The 15,871-nt window shown below is 37.8% G+C and overlaps 1 protein-coding gene across 50 annotated transcripts in view; it reads left to right on the top strand.

The window, feature by feature from the left end:
* The window catches only part of LOC137487928 (uncharacterized), a 100,906-nt gene extending 88,481 nt beyond the window's left edge, over window positions 1-12,425 (top strand). For 17 of the 50 annotated variants that reach the window (XM_073926230.1, XM_073926198.1, XM_073926233.1 and 14 more), the window contains one exon: window positions 7,787-12,425. In XM_073926230.1, the coding sequence (XP_073782331.1) occupies window positions 7,798-8,664 (867 nt within the window). In that variant the 5' untranslated portion in view covers window positions 7,787-7,797 and the 3' untranslated portion in view covers window positions 8,665-12,425. Of the gene's footprint in view, window positions 1-4,154; window positions 4,334-7,652 lie in introns of those variants that run through there. The other 33 variants (XM_073926237.1, XM_073926210.1, XM_073926242.1 and 30 more) reach the window with 10 other exon arrangements.
* Window positions 12,426-15,871: the final 3,446 nt, after the last annotated feature.

Below are 15,871 nucleotides of genomic sequence, written 5' to 3' on the forward strand. Positions count from 1 at the left end.
TTGTATGAAGGTATAGAATGTTGAACTGATCAGAGAGCAAGTGTCTTTGGTTCATGTCTTGAGGGTTTTGGTGAATATATGGTATGTACAAATTTTTAAGGTGATGTTCTGTGAATTTTTGTGTCAGCCTTTGAGGAATTGAATTTTTTGGTTTGTTGGATGGTGAAAATTGTGTTGCTCCACAGTGATTACTTTAAGTTTGTTGAGATACATGTACAGCAAAATCAGTTTTATTATAAACAGTCAGAGGGCAAAACTTTGTTTATTTGTGATAAAGCCATATCACCCTGCAGCAAAAGACTGGTTACTCACTGAAGCTAAGCAGGGCTGAGCCTGGTCAGTACCTGGATGGGAGACCACATGGGAAAAATAGGTTGCTGTTGAAAAGGGTGTTTGAGGGGCCAGCAGGTGTCCTTAATTCCAGTAAAACTGAGGGGGACACCATACTGTCTTTCTGTCTGTCAACTGTCTGAAACCATCTTTCGGAAGGGATGTTAAACCGAGGTCCCGACTCTCTGTGGTTAATAAAAATCCCATGGCACTTCTAGTAGAGAGTTGGGGTCTAACTCCAGTGTCCTGGCCAAATTCCATCCATTGGCCCTTACCCATCATGGCCTCCCAATCATCCCCTTCCACCAAATTGGCTCTATCACTGTCTCTCTACTCCACCTATAGCTGGTGTGTGGTGATCGCACTGATGCTGTAGTCCTGTGGCTGCCATTGCATCATCCAAGTGGATGTTGCACACTGGTGGTAGTTTGGAGAACCCCCACCCCTTGTGAGAAGCGATTTGGGTGTATGGCCATACGCAATAAATGTGCTGTATGAATACACATTACATTAAATTACATTTACATTACATATTCAAATGGTTTTTTCAATAAGCTGTCAGAACACCAGTAGTGTCACAGTTGGTGGAAGGGAAATGAGTGAGGATTCAAATGCAATACAAAATAGGTATTTATTAATTATGAAATTAAAACAAAAAGACAACAAAAACAAGTGGAAAACAGTAACCAAAACAAGACTTGACTGGGCTAGCAGGGAAAAGAAGGGCTGGAGAGGCCCAACACACAACAAAATGCTAGATTAACAACGAACTGGCACAGAACAGCAGACAAAAGGAAGCTATAAAGAAGAACAAATTAACAAAAACAGGTAAACATAATAAACTAAATGGGTTAAAAAGGACTAGACAATAGAGAGGATAACACATGACATAAAGAGACAACACAAGCCATGTACTCACAAGAAAACAGGACTAGAAGACGCAGCCAACGAGAGAACCCATTAACTGGGTGTTTTCGTGACACTCAAAGCTAAAGAACACAGCACATGTAAACATGAACCACGTGCTAAACACCACACCAACAGAAGAACGCAATACATGGTAACACCTACCACTATGTGTGCACTCACACATGCGACTTGCATGTTCTGATCCCAGCGCCCACTAAAACAGAAACCAAACTAAATGAAGCGCTGAGAATGAAACAGCATGCCACGGACAAAACAGATCAAGACAGGATATGAGTGCTCGGCCTGAGAAAACTCCAGCTAAGCACAACATACAGAAGAAGACAGGACTAGTTTCTGGACTCTAAATTCTGAAGTGGCAAAATCCTGACAATAGAGGTTAAAAAAACGTTTTGATTTGATTAAGCTTAAACCACTAAAAGTGATAAAATAACAAAGACATACACATAAACCAAAAAACACGGTTAAATAAAAAAAGTTAATTATTTAATATATCTTTCTTTTTCTGAGCGAGAAAAAGGATGATTTATCAGAAGACAGACTAAAATGCCTGTCATCAAAAAATCTTGTCAGTCAAATTCGACAAGAATCATTTGATTACATTTTATGCCATTTAATAATTCCAGTGCAGTCCCAAAGCATGTATTAACTGTAATATTAAAGTGTTAAACTTTGCTGTAAATGACTTTTGTGAATTTAATATAATGCAGACACCCAATTGGGACTCTCATCTATTCATGTTTAGTATATGTAAAAAATGCATATTTCTCACACACAGTTCAATTGTGAACACAGTTGAAACCATCTATTTACATTTTTTTTATCATACTTTATTTCTCAAGTGCTATTTATCGTTGAGAATTATTTTCAGTATATTTTTAAACATAATAGTTTTAATAACTATATTCTAATAACTAATTTCATTTTTTATCACAGTTATGACAGTACCTAATATTTTACAAGATACTAATGTTCAACTTAAAGTGCCATTTAAAGGATTAACTTATTTTGTTAACTAGGCAAGTTACTGGACAAACATCAGAAAAACAAATCTTTAAAAAAGGGGCTATTATTATTGACCATAAAATTTGCTTTTAAAAATGTGAAAACTGTTCCAAACAACTAAAAATGCTTCAACCAGAAGAAAGCAAATGTTTTAGGAAATACTGCAAAAGTGTTTTTGCTCTGTTAAATATCACTTGAAATATTTGAAAATGAAGAAAAAAAAATTGCACAAGGGCTCATAAGACATTAACTGTAAAAGTTAGACCCCCGTTTTGTTTTTTCCCCTGATTTCTGTTTACAGAGAGAACACACTTTTACACATAATAGTTTTGATAACTCATTTCTAACTGATTTATTTTATCTTTGACATGATGCCAGTACGTAATATTTTACTAGATAGTTTTCAAGACACATATTTTTCTATACAGCTTAAAGTGACATTTAAAAGCTTAACTAGGTTAATTAGGTTAACAAGGCAGGTTAGGGTTATTTGGCAAGTTATTGTATAATGATGGTTTGTTTTATAGACTATTGAAAAAAAAATAGCTTAAAGGGGCTAATAATAATGACCTTAAAATAGTTTTTAAAAAAATTAACAACTACTTTTATTCTAGCCGAAATAAAACAAATAACACTTTCGCCTGTGGAAAAAATATTACCAGACATACTGTGAAAATTTCCTTGCCTTGTCAACATAATTTGGTAAATCTGAAAAAAAAAAATAAAAACATAAGGCTAATAATTCTGACTTTAACTGTATATATATAATAATAAATTAATGTATTATTATAAACTCATAGTGCAATGCAAGTAACATATTGTATCTTCTTCAGTAGTAGTATATAATAATCATAACCTTGTGCGGAATGTGCTTTGCATGAACAAGATTAATTTATACATGTATAAGGGCGTATGCAGAGTGCTCCAGTGGCCTCTGACCCCTCAGACACACTGAAGGCCATGGGTGTATTGTTCCTTTAAGAGCACACAGGACCATATATTAATACTTGGCAGGTAACGGCAGCTACAGCGTGGCAACTCTGCACAGGGCCATAATCTTGCCTGCATATGTGTATGTATGTGTGTGCTGCAATTCCCCTGTGAAGCTCACTACACCAATTTCCAGCCCTCGGCAATCACTCACTCACCACACATCTACATACAGGCTGATGAGCTCCTCTGAGGACCCAGTCACATGATCATGATGGTCACATGACTACTGTTTATGAGAGCATTGCACTGGTGGATTCCATTAAGATGTGTGTTTGTGTGCTTGTTTAGAAACTTCCCATTGATCCCCTTTGTTTTTTATGACAGCTGATATGCAATTATAAATGAGGAGGATTCTTTTGTCATTTATACATGTGTTTAAGTATTGGCTTATTGTTATTTCACTATTATGTTTTTATTTAAGGCACTGGAGGTGAATAAGGGAAGATAATAAACAAGCCATTTTCACCATTCTTCCAAAGTTGATTGATTTTATTAACATTTTTGTATTAAAAGTTTTGCAAACTGTTTATTTATAAAAATGAGGCAATGGTGTATTAAATGTGCATGAGTTATTTACAGTTCTAGCACAGAAATTAAACTATTTGATCAAGACAGATTCAAAATTAAAAACTGTTTACATTTTTGACGCATTACAGTCAAATTATTTTACAGATGGAATTTTGAGAATCTCTGTTTATCATTCTATAGTTTTGAAAATACTGCGAACAGACAGTGTATATAAATTAATTCTTTGTATATTAAAAATGTACAAAGTCAAAGTGTGGTAAAATATTAAGTTTAACACTTATTTTTTTCTGTTTTCTTTGTTCTGCAGTAAAATACTGGTGAATAGCCCAAAATCTCAAAATTAACAAGTGCATGTAAAATGTTTTTGCTAGGTCTCGCCTTAACCTGTGAAAAAGGGGGGGTATTTCCCCAACATCATGTTTGTCGTCAGCGCTTCCATCCCCCAACCTCCTACCAAACTCATCTACTCACATGCTGATGCAAGCACATTTCTCAGGTTGTTGTTGGCCACACAATAGATGAAACTCAACACTGTAAGCTGCTTGATAAGGTGAACCTTCTGTAAAGTTTCCTGTAAACATTATATGTCATGTTATGGTGTCTGTGCTATTATTCATTTTCAGCATAAAGTACAGTGTTGTTTTTTCATGAAATCTACTGAAAGTATATAAAGTATTTATTTTTTCACATGCTTTTATTGAACTAAAATGGCTTTGTAAGTTTTTTGAAGAATTTTTTCAATTTGGTGTGTTGACAGTACATCACAGCAAGATTACCGTTCTGAACACACCTTTATTTATTTTTCTACATAAAAAATATTTTATTTAATATTAATTTTGAAGTATATATATTGGAATTTAAAAATGCCTTATATAAGAATAAAATAAAATGCAATTCTGATATTAATGGTACATAATGGCTTAATATTAATATGATTTGTAAAATATGAATAGTATGAATATATTTTATGAATGAGGGACGTAATTTTTATTGAATACATTTTGTCACTGAAAGAAATAATTGAATTTACAGATTTTTAAGGTAAGTGGTTGCAAACAATTCAGAAATTGTATGCAACCACTTACCTTAAAAAAATCCAATTTTTTTTCAGTGTAGTTGCATTTAATTATTCATATTACAAGTTTACATTGCACCCCACCCTAAAAACAAAATATTAATTTTTACAAGTAACTGCAGTCTATGTCTATGTTCCACATTTACATTTTCACGAATATTTTTTTGTTATTGCTGAATTTGCTAGTGATTTCTGAACAAATATTTTACGCTTGTTGACTTATTAAAAATGAGCTGAATAGACAATATTCTTGAGTTTTTTTTGGGACAACTTAATTGTTTTATGTTCAGTCCACTTGTTTTGGTAAAAACAATTAAGTTAACTTAATTAGTTTATATTTGGACAACTTGAAGAAATTTGTATGGATCCCAGCATTTTATACACTGCAGTTATCGTTTAGATTGTTTAGAAAGTCTTACACATGGTTTATAGCAAACTTTTACCCATGTACTGATAACTTTGTAAAGTTTGATTTTTATACATTTTTATTTCCATATTTAAGTTTGCAAATGTCTTGTAAGCTGCTAAACACTTGCTGTTTTTTTGTTTAGTTTACATTTTGTGAAAGTTATGACAACAATTCCTTTACAGCTTTTGTTAATCACAATAATAATTTACAGTAATAACATTGGTGTTTGTTTCTACACTGTTACCAATTTTACAGTGTGAACTAAATTATTAACTGTATACAGCAAATGTTTATTAAATTATTAGTTAATTATGTTTAATAAATTACCTGTTCATTTTGATTTGATACTTATTTGAAAGTTTACTTATAACTTTTTCATCCCTTTAGAAAACTAATAATACACAGATTCGTAAGTTAGTATTTCTAATACCTTGAAAGACTACAAAAAATCATTTATTTAATACAATTAAATATTCATTAAGATTATTGCAAGTATAACTAAATGAATTGATGTCTTGGAAAACATTTTTGTAGTTTATGCTACAGATTCTATCGCTAATCCAGTTTCCAGCTGTTGTGTATTGGTATACAGTGTATAAACTCGTTTGCATATTGGTTATTTTAGTCGATTATATTCCATAGATGTCAGGCAAAGGCCACTCAGTCATTGGAGCCGTTAAGGAAAATGTGCAACGGCATTAGCATCCCACCGGAACTTTTTTGTCATATCCGTAACATCATCAATCAAGTTCTTGCAAGTCAGATGAGCGAATCACTAGACATGATGAGAGGCCGGTGAGTCTTAACCACACTGAAATAACATGATCAATAATATCTATCCAGATATACGACCGTAGTCCTACCATACTGAGATCCAACACTCTAGGGAGTCAAGAATCGGAGAGGTGAATATCTCAAACTGAGAAACACAAAACCCGCAAAGCTCATGCATCCATATTTTGTCCGAAATCCCTTTTTTAAGAGGTATTGATCTGACCTTCAGTTTCCACCGTTCAAACAACATCCATCAAACATGCTGGTAAACATGCAAACTTAGATATTATTGATGTGGCATTGGTGTCCAACACTAAAAACTCTGCAAACTTCTAGAAGTCTTTGATGCTTATCAGTGTATTTTTTTGTTCACCACATTTTAGAATTCAGAATAGTCAACTTTCTATGCATCTCCTGATTGATTTTTAACTGCCTCTTACAGGCAAATCATAGTATTTTTTTTATAACAATACCACATTAAAGAAGAATAAGAAAATATTTCAATTGCATTTGAAGAACAAAAAATATTTATTTACATTAATACTGCTAAACAGTGCTCTCACATTTCTGTGAAAGTGTAAAAATGTTATATTTTCAGTCTTTTACTTGCTTGCACACTTGAGTGCAGTTGACTGTGAATGTCCGCTGGTCATCTGGTGTTTGGAGGTCTCAGGAGAACTGACCAGACACTGGGGAAATCTGCTTCTACTCTACTGTATCCAGTGGGCAGAAAGAAAGACAGGCAGAAAGCAAGGGAGGGAGAGTACCGGCCACAGGGCCTGACCGTTAATCAGTGGCTGTAAGAAGCAGATAGGCCGTAATTGAGGATTTATCTGGGGTCTTCACAGCACTTAGTGCCCAATCGACAGCAGCACACAGACACAGGAATGAGCACTTGGCCCCCTGAGAGACAGAGCCACAGCTGAGAGAGGGAAAATGAGAAAAATGGAGGAAAAGGGAGATGGAGAGAGGTTAGATTTAGGGGAATGCGAGGGACAGTGTGTGATCATGGGGAGTGGAGCAGGTTAGTGGTCTAATTTGTCTGGGAATTGATCAGTTTTATGTGTTTTTGGGTTGATGATTCTGATTGGTGGATGAGGTGCTTAGCTGGCCAATGAGGAACAGGGTTTTATGTTAATTTAAAAAGCTACAAGCCAATCATAATTTAGGGTGTGTTCACACTTGAAAGGTTTGGTTTGATAAAAGCCAACTCTAGTCTGATTGCTTTGCTTGTGTTTTTCATTTGTGTTAGTGTGAATGGCTGTGGATACCAAAAAAGTGGTCAGAGACCAGCAAAAATGGGCTTGGTATGTTTGCAATTCAGCTTTGTTGTGGTTTGACTAAAATATGAAAATATGAATAAATATATGACCAAAAAAATCTAAATGACGCAGAAACATCTCATGATGTCACAAGATGTGACCATAAAAACAAAAAAATTCTGTTGAATTCGTATGGTTTGGTACGCTTTTATGCCGTTTCCACCATTGGTACCCATTTGGCAGTGGAAACGCAAGCCTGATAAAGGTGACCCGTACCGACCCGTATCATACCGTACTGTACCACTCAGTGGAAACGGGCTACATGTTGCCCCATACAGTTCGGAGTCCTGTTGTTTGTAGCTTTAGCCTGCTAGCGCCGCTGGTCAGCTAAAGCTACCGACCTCTTTGACCATACACTTTTGACTTACTGGCTTTGCTCTTTACCCCGTAAAATGTCGCTTCCGTCTCTGTCCTTGTGTGCAGGAGAAGCATCGATGGAGGCGTTGGAGCTGGAGCTGGAAGAAGTGGAGTCCCAGATCCGTGCGCTGGTGGTAAGACGGTCGCGGCTACGGGAACGGCTCCTCGCCGTACCTAATGCTAAGGCCGTCTCATCACCTAAGGTACGTGGAAATTACAACCACATCATTCCCTCTACCTCAACCCCGCTTCCTTCTCTGTCCAGGCCCAGCGCACCCGGGGCGCGGCTCAGCCAGGCGTCGTTCACGCCGACACCCGGCTACCACGGCGCCTGGGTGCAGCCGCGCAAGGTGCTTCCCAGATCCCGGGGCAGAACGTCTCCGCCTGTGTTCGAGATCTCCACGGAGAACCGCTTCTCCCCTCTCCGCGAGTCGGGTCCCGATGTGGCCATCATCGGTGACTCGATCGTTCGTCACGTCCGTGCCGCCTCCTCAAAAGGTAATAAAGTACGTACTTTCTGCTTTCCTGGTGCCCGTGTGAAAAATATTTCTACACAGATTCCAACCATCCTGGGCGCTGCCGAGAGCCCTGGTGCCGTTGTCCTCCACGTGGGGACAAACGACACCGGGCTCCGGCAGTCGGAGATCCTGAAGAAGGACTTCAGGAGCCTGATCGAGACGGTTCGACGCACCTCGCCCGCCACGCAGATCATCGTTTCTGGGCCGCTTCCTACCTACCGCCGAGGAAATGAAAGGTTCAGTAGACTTTTAGCTTTGAATGAATGGCTAATAACATGGTGTAAAGAACAGAAATTGCTCTTTGCTAATAACTGGAATCTTTTCTGGGAGCGTCCTAGGCTCTTCCGTCCTGACGGCCTGCACCCCAGTCGAGCCGGAGCTGAACTCCTGTCGGACAACATCTCCAGACTACTTCGCACCATCTGACTAGCAGGTAAAAATTCACAAAATTCACACTATAGCCACCTAGACTCTTGTTCACCCCACTTAAACATCAGTAACGCATATCTGGCGAATCCTATAGAGACTGTGTCTGTTCCTCGTATTATTAGATTAAGAAATAAACGTACTGTGTGCTCCAGGAAAAATCTAGTAAGAATCAAACCAGAAAAACCAGTAGAAAGTGAAAATACAAATTTCGTAAAACTTGGTCTCCTAAACATCAGGTCACTTGCACCTAAAGCACTTATCATTAATGAAATAATAACAGAAAACAATCTTAATGCACTCTGTCTCACTGAAACCTGGCTGAAACAAAATGACTATATTAGCTTAAATGAAGCAACTCCTCCAGGATTCTTATATAAACATGAGGCTCGTCAAACTGGTCGTGGTGGTGGAGTTGCATCAATCTTTAGTGATTTCCTTAATATTAAACAGAGAAACGGACTTATGTTTAGCTCCTTTGAAGTATTATCGCTTAATGTTCAGCTTCCAGATACTATACAAAAACCTATGTTATCTCTCGCTTTAATCACCATATATAGACCCCCAGGACCCTATGTCAAATTTCTAAAAGAATTTTCTGATTTTATTTCTGACTTACTAGTCAAAACTGATAAAATGCTAATTGTAGGTGACTTTAACATCCACATAGATGACGCTAATGATACATTAGGGCTCGCGTTTATGGATTTAATACACTCACTTGGGATAAAGCAAAACGTTGTGGGTCCAACCCATCGCTTAAAGCATACATTAGATCTAATTCTGTCTTATGGAATCGAGGTTATTGACGTAGACATTATACCACAAAGTGATGATATTACTGATCACTACCTCTTACTATATAAGCTGTGTTTACCTGAAATCAGCAAACCCGCTCCAATACTCCGCCCTAGTAGAACTATTGTTCCGTCAACTAAAGATGAATTTATCAATAACTTACCTGATCTTTCTCTATTTCGTAATGCACCCGCAAACTCAAATGATCTTGATGTAGTAACCAGCAGTATGGATGCCATCTTTACTAGCACACTAAATACTGTGGCACCCATCAAATTAAAAAAGGCTAGAGAGATTAAAACTATACCATGGTATAATAGTCATACTCGTGCGCTCAAAACAGCAACCCGCGCCCTGGAACGTAAATGGAAAAAAACTAATTTAGAGGTCTTTAGAATTGCGTACAAAGACAGTATGTCCAGCTATAGGAGGGCTCTAAAATCTGCCAGGACCGAGCACCTGCGCAAACTGATAGAAAATAATCATAACAATCCTAGATTTTTATTTAACACCATCTCTAAATTAGCTAATAATCGGTCATCCTTGGAACAAACTACTCCACCGCAAATTAGTAGTGATGACTTCATGAATTTTTTCAGTAATAAAATAGAAGGCTTTAGACAAAAAATAGGAGATGCCAAACTTTCTGCACCGGCTTATACTCCAAATCCTGTAAATATTTCATTAAATCATAATAATAACCTACACTGCTTCAAAATCATAGAACATGAAGAGTTAGTAAAAATTATAAATAGCTCTAAACCAGCTACGTGTATGCTGGACTCAATTCCAACAAAATTACTGAAAGAGCTGCTACCTGCTATAGGAGAACCTCTTCTTAACATTATCAACTCTTCTTTATCTATAGGCCATGTTCCAAACTCTTACAAGCTAGCTGTTATTAAGCCTATTATTAAGAAACCACAACTAGACACCAACAACTTAGCTAACTATAGGCCTATTTCAAATCTTCCATTTATGTCTAAAATACTAGAAAAAGTTGTTTCCGCTCAATTATGCTCTTATCTGCAGACGAACAATATTTTTGAAGTGTTTCAGTCAGGTTTCAGGGCTCACCACAGTACAGAAACCGCCTTAGTGAAAATAACCAACGATTTACTCTTAGCTGCTGACCGAGGGTGCGTCTCGCTATTAGTTTTACTCGATCTTAGTGCGGCATTTGATACCATTGACCACAATATCCTCATAAATCGTTTAAAGTCTACAGGTGTCCAGGGACAGGCTCTACAATGGTTTAAGTCATACTTAACTGACCGCTACCAGTTTGTAAATCTTAATGGACAGCCTTCACAAATCTGCCCAGTAAAGTATGGGGTGCCTCAAGGATCAGTTTTAGGCCCTTTACTGTTTACAATTTATATGCTACCTATGGGAGACATTATTAGAAGACATGGGATCAGCTTTCACTGCTATGCAGATGATACTCAATTATATATTTCCACTAAACCTGACGAGACGTCTGAACTTTCTAAACTAACTGAGTGTATCAAAGATATCAAAGACTGGATGACCAACAATTTTCTTCTCTTAAACTCAGACAAAACAGAATTATTACTTATTGGGCCTAAATCTTGCACACAGCAGAACTCGCAACTCAATTTACAATTAGAGGGATACAAAGTTAGCTTTAGCTCTACTATAAAAGATTTGGGTGTCATATTAGACAGCAATCTAACTTTTAAAAACCATATATCCCATGTCACAAAAACTGCCTTCTTTCATCTGAGAAATATCGCTAAATTACGAAATATGCTATCCATCTCAGATGCAGAAAAGCTAGTCCATGCTTTTATGACTTCGAGACTGGATTACTGTAATGCTCTATTTGCTGGCTGCCCAGCATCCTCTATTAACAAACTTCAATTAGTACAAAATGCAGCTGCCAGAGTTCTGACCAGGTCCAGAAAATATGATCATATAACCCCAATTTTATCCTCCTTACACTGGCTGCCTGTTAAATTTCGTATTGAATTTAAAATATTACTTCTCACCTATAAAGCTCTAAATAATCTAGCTCCTGTTTATCTAACCAACCTTCTGTCTCGCTACGAACCAACTCGCTCCTTAAGATCTCAAAATTCAGGGCTTCTGGTAGTACCTAGAATAGCAAAATCAAGTAAAGGAGGTCGAGCCTTCTCTTTCATGGCTCCTACACTCTGGAATAGCCTTCCTGGTAATGTCCGAGGCTCAGACACACTCTCCCAGTTCAAAACTAGATTAAAGACCTATCTGTTTAGTAAAGCATACACTCAGTGCATCACCTAGCGGGTTCCACACTGGCTTCTACATCTTGCTTATATACACTATGAACAGCAGCTACGCTAATTATTCTCTTTATTCTCTATTTTCACCTGGGGATACTCATCCCGAGGTCCTCAGATTAGGCGGAGTCACTGATTGGATCCAAGACCAGCGACGTGATGATCCCAAGGATTCCATATTCGGGACCAGGCCATATCCTGAGCTGCTGCTGCGCTGATGGTCATGGGGAGTGGAGAACATGAGTCTGATTCCAGCGACGCTCCAGGGACAGACGAGTCTTCATTGAGGCCATCTTCCAGCATAAACCACGGCGAATGAATTTCTGCACAAGACTTTTGGCCAGCGGAGAAATTAAAATGGTCGTGCCCAACTGAGTCTGGTTCTCTCAAGGTTTTTTTTCTTCACTCCCATCAGGTGAAGTTTTTTTTCCCTCTCCGCTGTCGCCGCTGCCTCGCGTGGTTCGGGATTGGTGGAGCTACGCATCGATGGATTTGCTCTTCGGTGTTTGAACTCTCAGTAGTGATTGGATCACACTGAACAGAGCTAAACTGAACTGAACTGAACTTAAACACTAAAACCTGAACCACACTGTTCCAGTTACTATGACCATTTATGTGAAGCTGCTTTGACACAATCTACATTGTAAAAGCGCTGTACAAATAAAGCTGAATTGAATTGAATTGAATTCGGAAAGCATCGGAAATGTAGCAGATCTTTATTTGCACGGGTCTGAGGAATCGTTTACACATACTTGTTACAACTGTACAACAGTTAAATACCATTACGGGTAAATTCTAGTGCCATTGGAGCATTTAGCTTGTCTTCTAAAAATGTCTGCGAACTAGGATTATATTCTGGAGCAAAATTTAAAACTTACTAAGGTAAATACATGGGGAAGGAAGGAGAGCTATTGTTGATGGCCTGATCTTTGTAGTGCATATTTTGATATTATGACAGATTTACTTGTGGTTTATTTCAAGTGTACAGTCAAAACATGTTTTTTTTTGCACAAAATCAACATAACAAGGTCCACTTAAAGTAGGGCTACACAATATATCATTTCAGCATTGACATTACAATGTGTGTGTCCGCAATAGCAGGATCTGTGATGTCACTATCATTACAGAGTCTAACCATAACATAAGTGACAGAGTGAAACTATCATTTGCATGTGTTTTAAAGGCATTTCAAGAGTGCATTCGAGCACAATAACGTACAACATTTGTAACTTTAATAAAGAACATTTGTACTTCATATCAATATAATAAGGGCTATGCATTTTATTCTACATTTCTTCGTTCTTATTTCTGTTGCTGAATACTGTTTGACTCTTTAGGAAAACCATTAAGCGCTGTTCATTTGTCTTTTTTCTTTGTTCTGTTTTCTTGCTTGCAATTTGTTTATTATTTTTATAAACTATTCACACCCTTACAAAATCACCCCAATCAATCTAAACTAATGATTTGGTTTCTCGAATAGAGTTATTCAAGTCATCTAGTAAAATTGTATTCATATCGCAATATATATTGCAGAAAAATAAAATATAAATGTCCAATATTTCTAATATCGCAGAGCCCTAACTTAAAGGTTAGTTTACCATAGAATAAATGTACTTAAATCTCTTACTTTTAATTTTTCTTCAACTTCATGTTGTTCCAAACCTACAAAAATGTGGTCGTCTTCCTAACACAAAAAAGGATAATTTTAGAAAAATCTGAGAGATTCTTTATTATGTTTTTTTCTCTCCTAACATATTCTCAACCATACCTACTTGATGCCTCAAAACAAACCTCATTGGCTTTTGTGGCAGCACCAATATCATATTCAAGTCCAAAATCCTAGTTTGAGTTGGTTTACCAGACAAGACTATTGCTGTACACACTGTATCTTAACATTATTGATCTATCACAAAGCACAGCGACACCTTAACCCAGTCTGTTCATACATCACCGTCATTTGGTACGAGCGTTTGTATATATGATCTTATTGGATGCAAATGTGTGTTTAAATGTACACATGGCGGGCGTGTATCGGGATGGTTGGCGTGGGGGGGTCGGTGGCTGTGGTGGTAGGCGGTGACAGAAATTGAGGGGGACGGGGTGGCAGCTGTGGGCTGCTCAGAGCACTGTCAGAGCAGAATGATTAATGAACGGCAGCCCCAGCTGAGCCTAACCTTTGGAGAACCGCGCAGGACATCTGCAGAACTGTCAGCGCTCTGACAAGGACAGAGCTGAACAACCAATTATTTCGCCATCACTAAGGTGGGCTGTCAGCTTAATCCTAGCCATTCACTTAGGCAAGGACAGGCAAATTTCTCCTTTACATACACATAGAGGCAGGGCGCTACACGGACACACACACATACACACACAAACAGACACACAGCCACATACAAACCACTTCGGTGAAACACATACACACACATGCCCAGACAAAATAGAATTAACCCCTCGAGCGCCAGAGGTGGCAGTGAACAGGTAACTCCTGCTGGGAAAGACATGCCTTACAAAAACTGACTGGAGAGACGTTGCAATTATTTTAGCTTCCTGATATATTTTTGTAATGTAAATGAATAGTAAATAATTATCAATTACTAATGTGCATTGACTAATACAATAGCGTAACACTGAATTAATAACTTGATGCATGACCTGTCATATGTTTACATTTACCATGTTTTTGAATAACTATCAGGGCGACGGCGTGGCGCAGTAGGTAGTGCTGTCACCTCACAGCAAAAAGGTCGCTGGTTCGAGCCTCGGCTGGGTCAGTTAACATTTCTGTGAGGAGTTTGCATGTTCTCCCTGCGTTTTGCGTGGGTTTCCTCTGGGTTCTCCGGTTTCCCCTACAGTCAAAAGACATGCGGTACGGGTGAATTGGGTAGGCTAAATTGTCTGTAGTGTATGGATGTTTCCAATAGATGGGTTAAAACATATAGTATGCTGGTTAAGTTGGCGGTTCATTCTGCTGTGGCCACCCCAGATTAATAAAGGGACTAAGCTAAAAAGAAAATGAATGAAGGAATGAATAAATAACTATCATGTTCATAAGTCATGATGATTAACATTGTACACTGTAAAAATTTCTGTTGATTTTACAATTTCTGCATTTTGTAATTAATAATTGTTTATTTACAGTTGTGAATTGCATTATGGGTCTTTCATCTCTGCGCTGCCAACTTATGATGTTGAAAATTCAACTCTGTAGTTGAACAAGGTGACTTTTATTGACTTTCCTTCATTCATTAATTTTGCTTCAGCTTAGTTCCTTTATTCATTATGGGTCGCCACAGCAGAATGAACCGCCAACTTGATCAGCATATTTTAAACAGCGAATGCCCTTCCAGCTGCAACCCAGTATTGGGAAACATCCATACACTCTCCATCACACTCATACACTAGGGCAATTTAGTTTATTCAATTCACCTATAGTGCATGTCTTTGGACTTTGGGGGAAACCGGAGCACCCGGAGAAAACCCACGTCAACACGGGGAGAACATACAAACTCCACATGCTTTATAAGCTGTAAAATGAAAGCTAAAACATATTTGTTGTGTTTATGACGCAGATCCAGGAGGCTATCAGCATCAGCGCTGGTTTGGCATCATCTCGTCTGCGTTGAACAGCAATATTCTTCTTCCATTTTGCTTCTTTGGCAAATATGTCTGTAGGCACATGTGGTTACACGTTACTGTCCTGCGAGTTAACAAATATGTGTTGCAATTGAGCAAGGAGCCGATCACAGCAAGTGCGCTTTTCCGTTCCAAAAACGTGAGGCTCACCTCACTGCCTTTATTGTTGACAAGAAGTGCGGTGCTCTTTTTCATGTCACTATAAAACGACTGAATCAGCTGGGAATTGATTGTGCAAGAGTGTTGCTGTCTATGTTGTTACAATTGTAATATTTAATAAAAATTTGATATTTAATATTTCTGAAAGTTTCCAACAGACCTACAGAGCGGCATTAATGCCCACTGAAGTAAAGCGAAACTGTTATAAACTCCAGCAAGATAAAGTCATTATATTTAGAGCCACAGATCTTTATCTATAAATATATATTTAATATGTATATTTAAAAAGTATATTTATGGAAACTGTGTTCATCTAAACTGAAAGCTGCGTCATG

This window comes from Danio rerio, chromosome 16 (assembly GCF_049306965.1).
Source record: "Danio rerio strain Tuebingen ecotype United States chromosome 16, GRCz12tu, whole genome shotgun sequence".
Taxonomy (NCBI): Eukaryota; Metazoa; Chordata; class Actinopteri; order Cypriniformes; family Danionidae; genus Danio; species Danio rerio.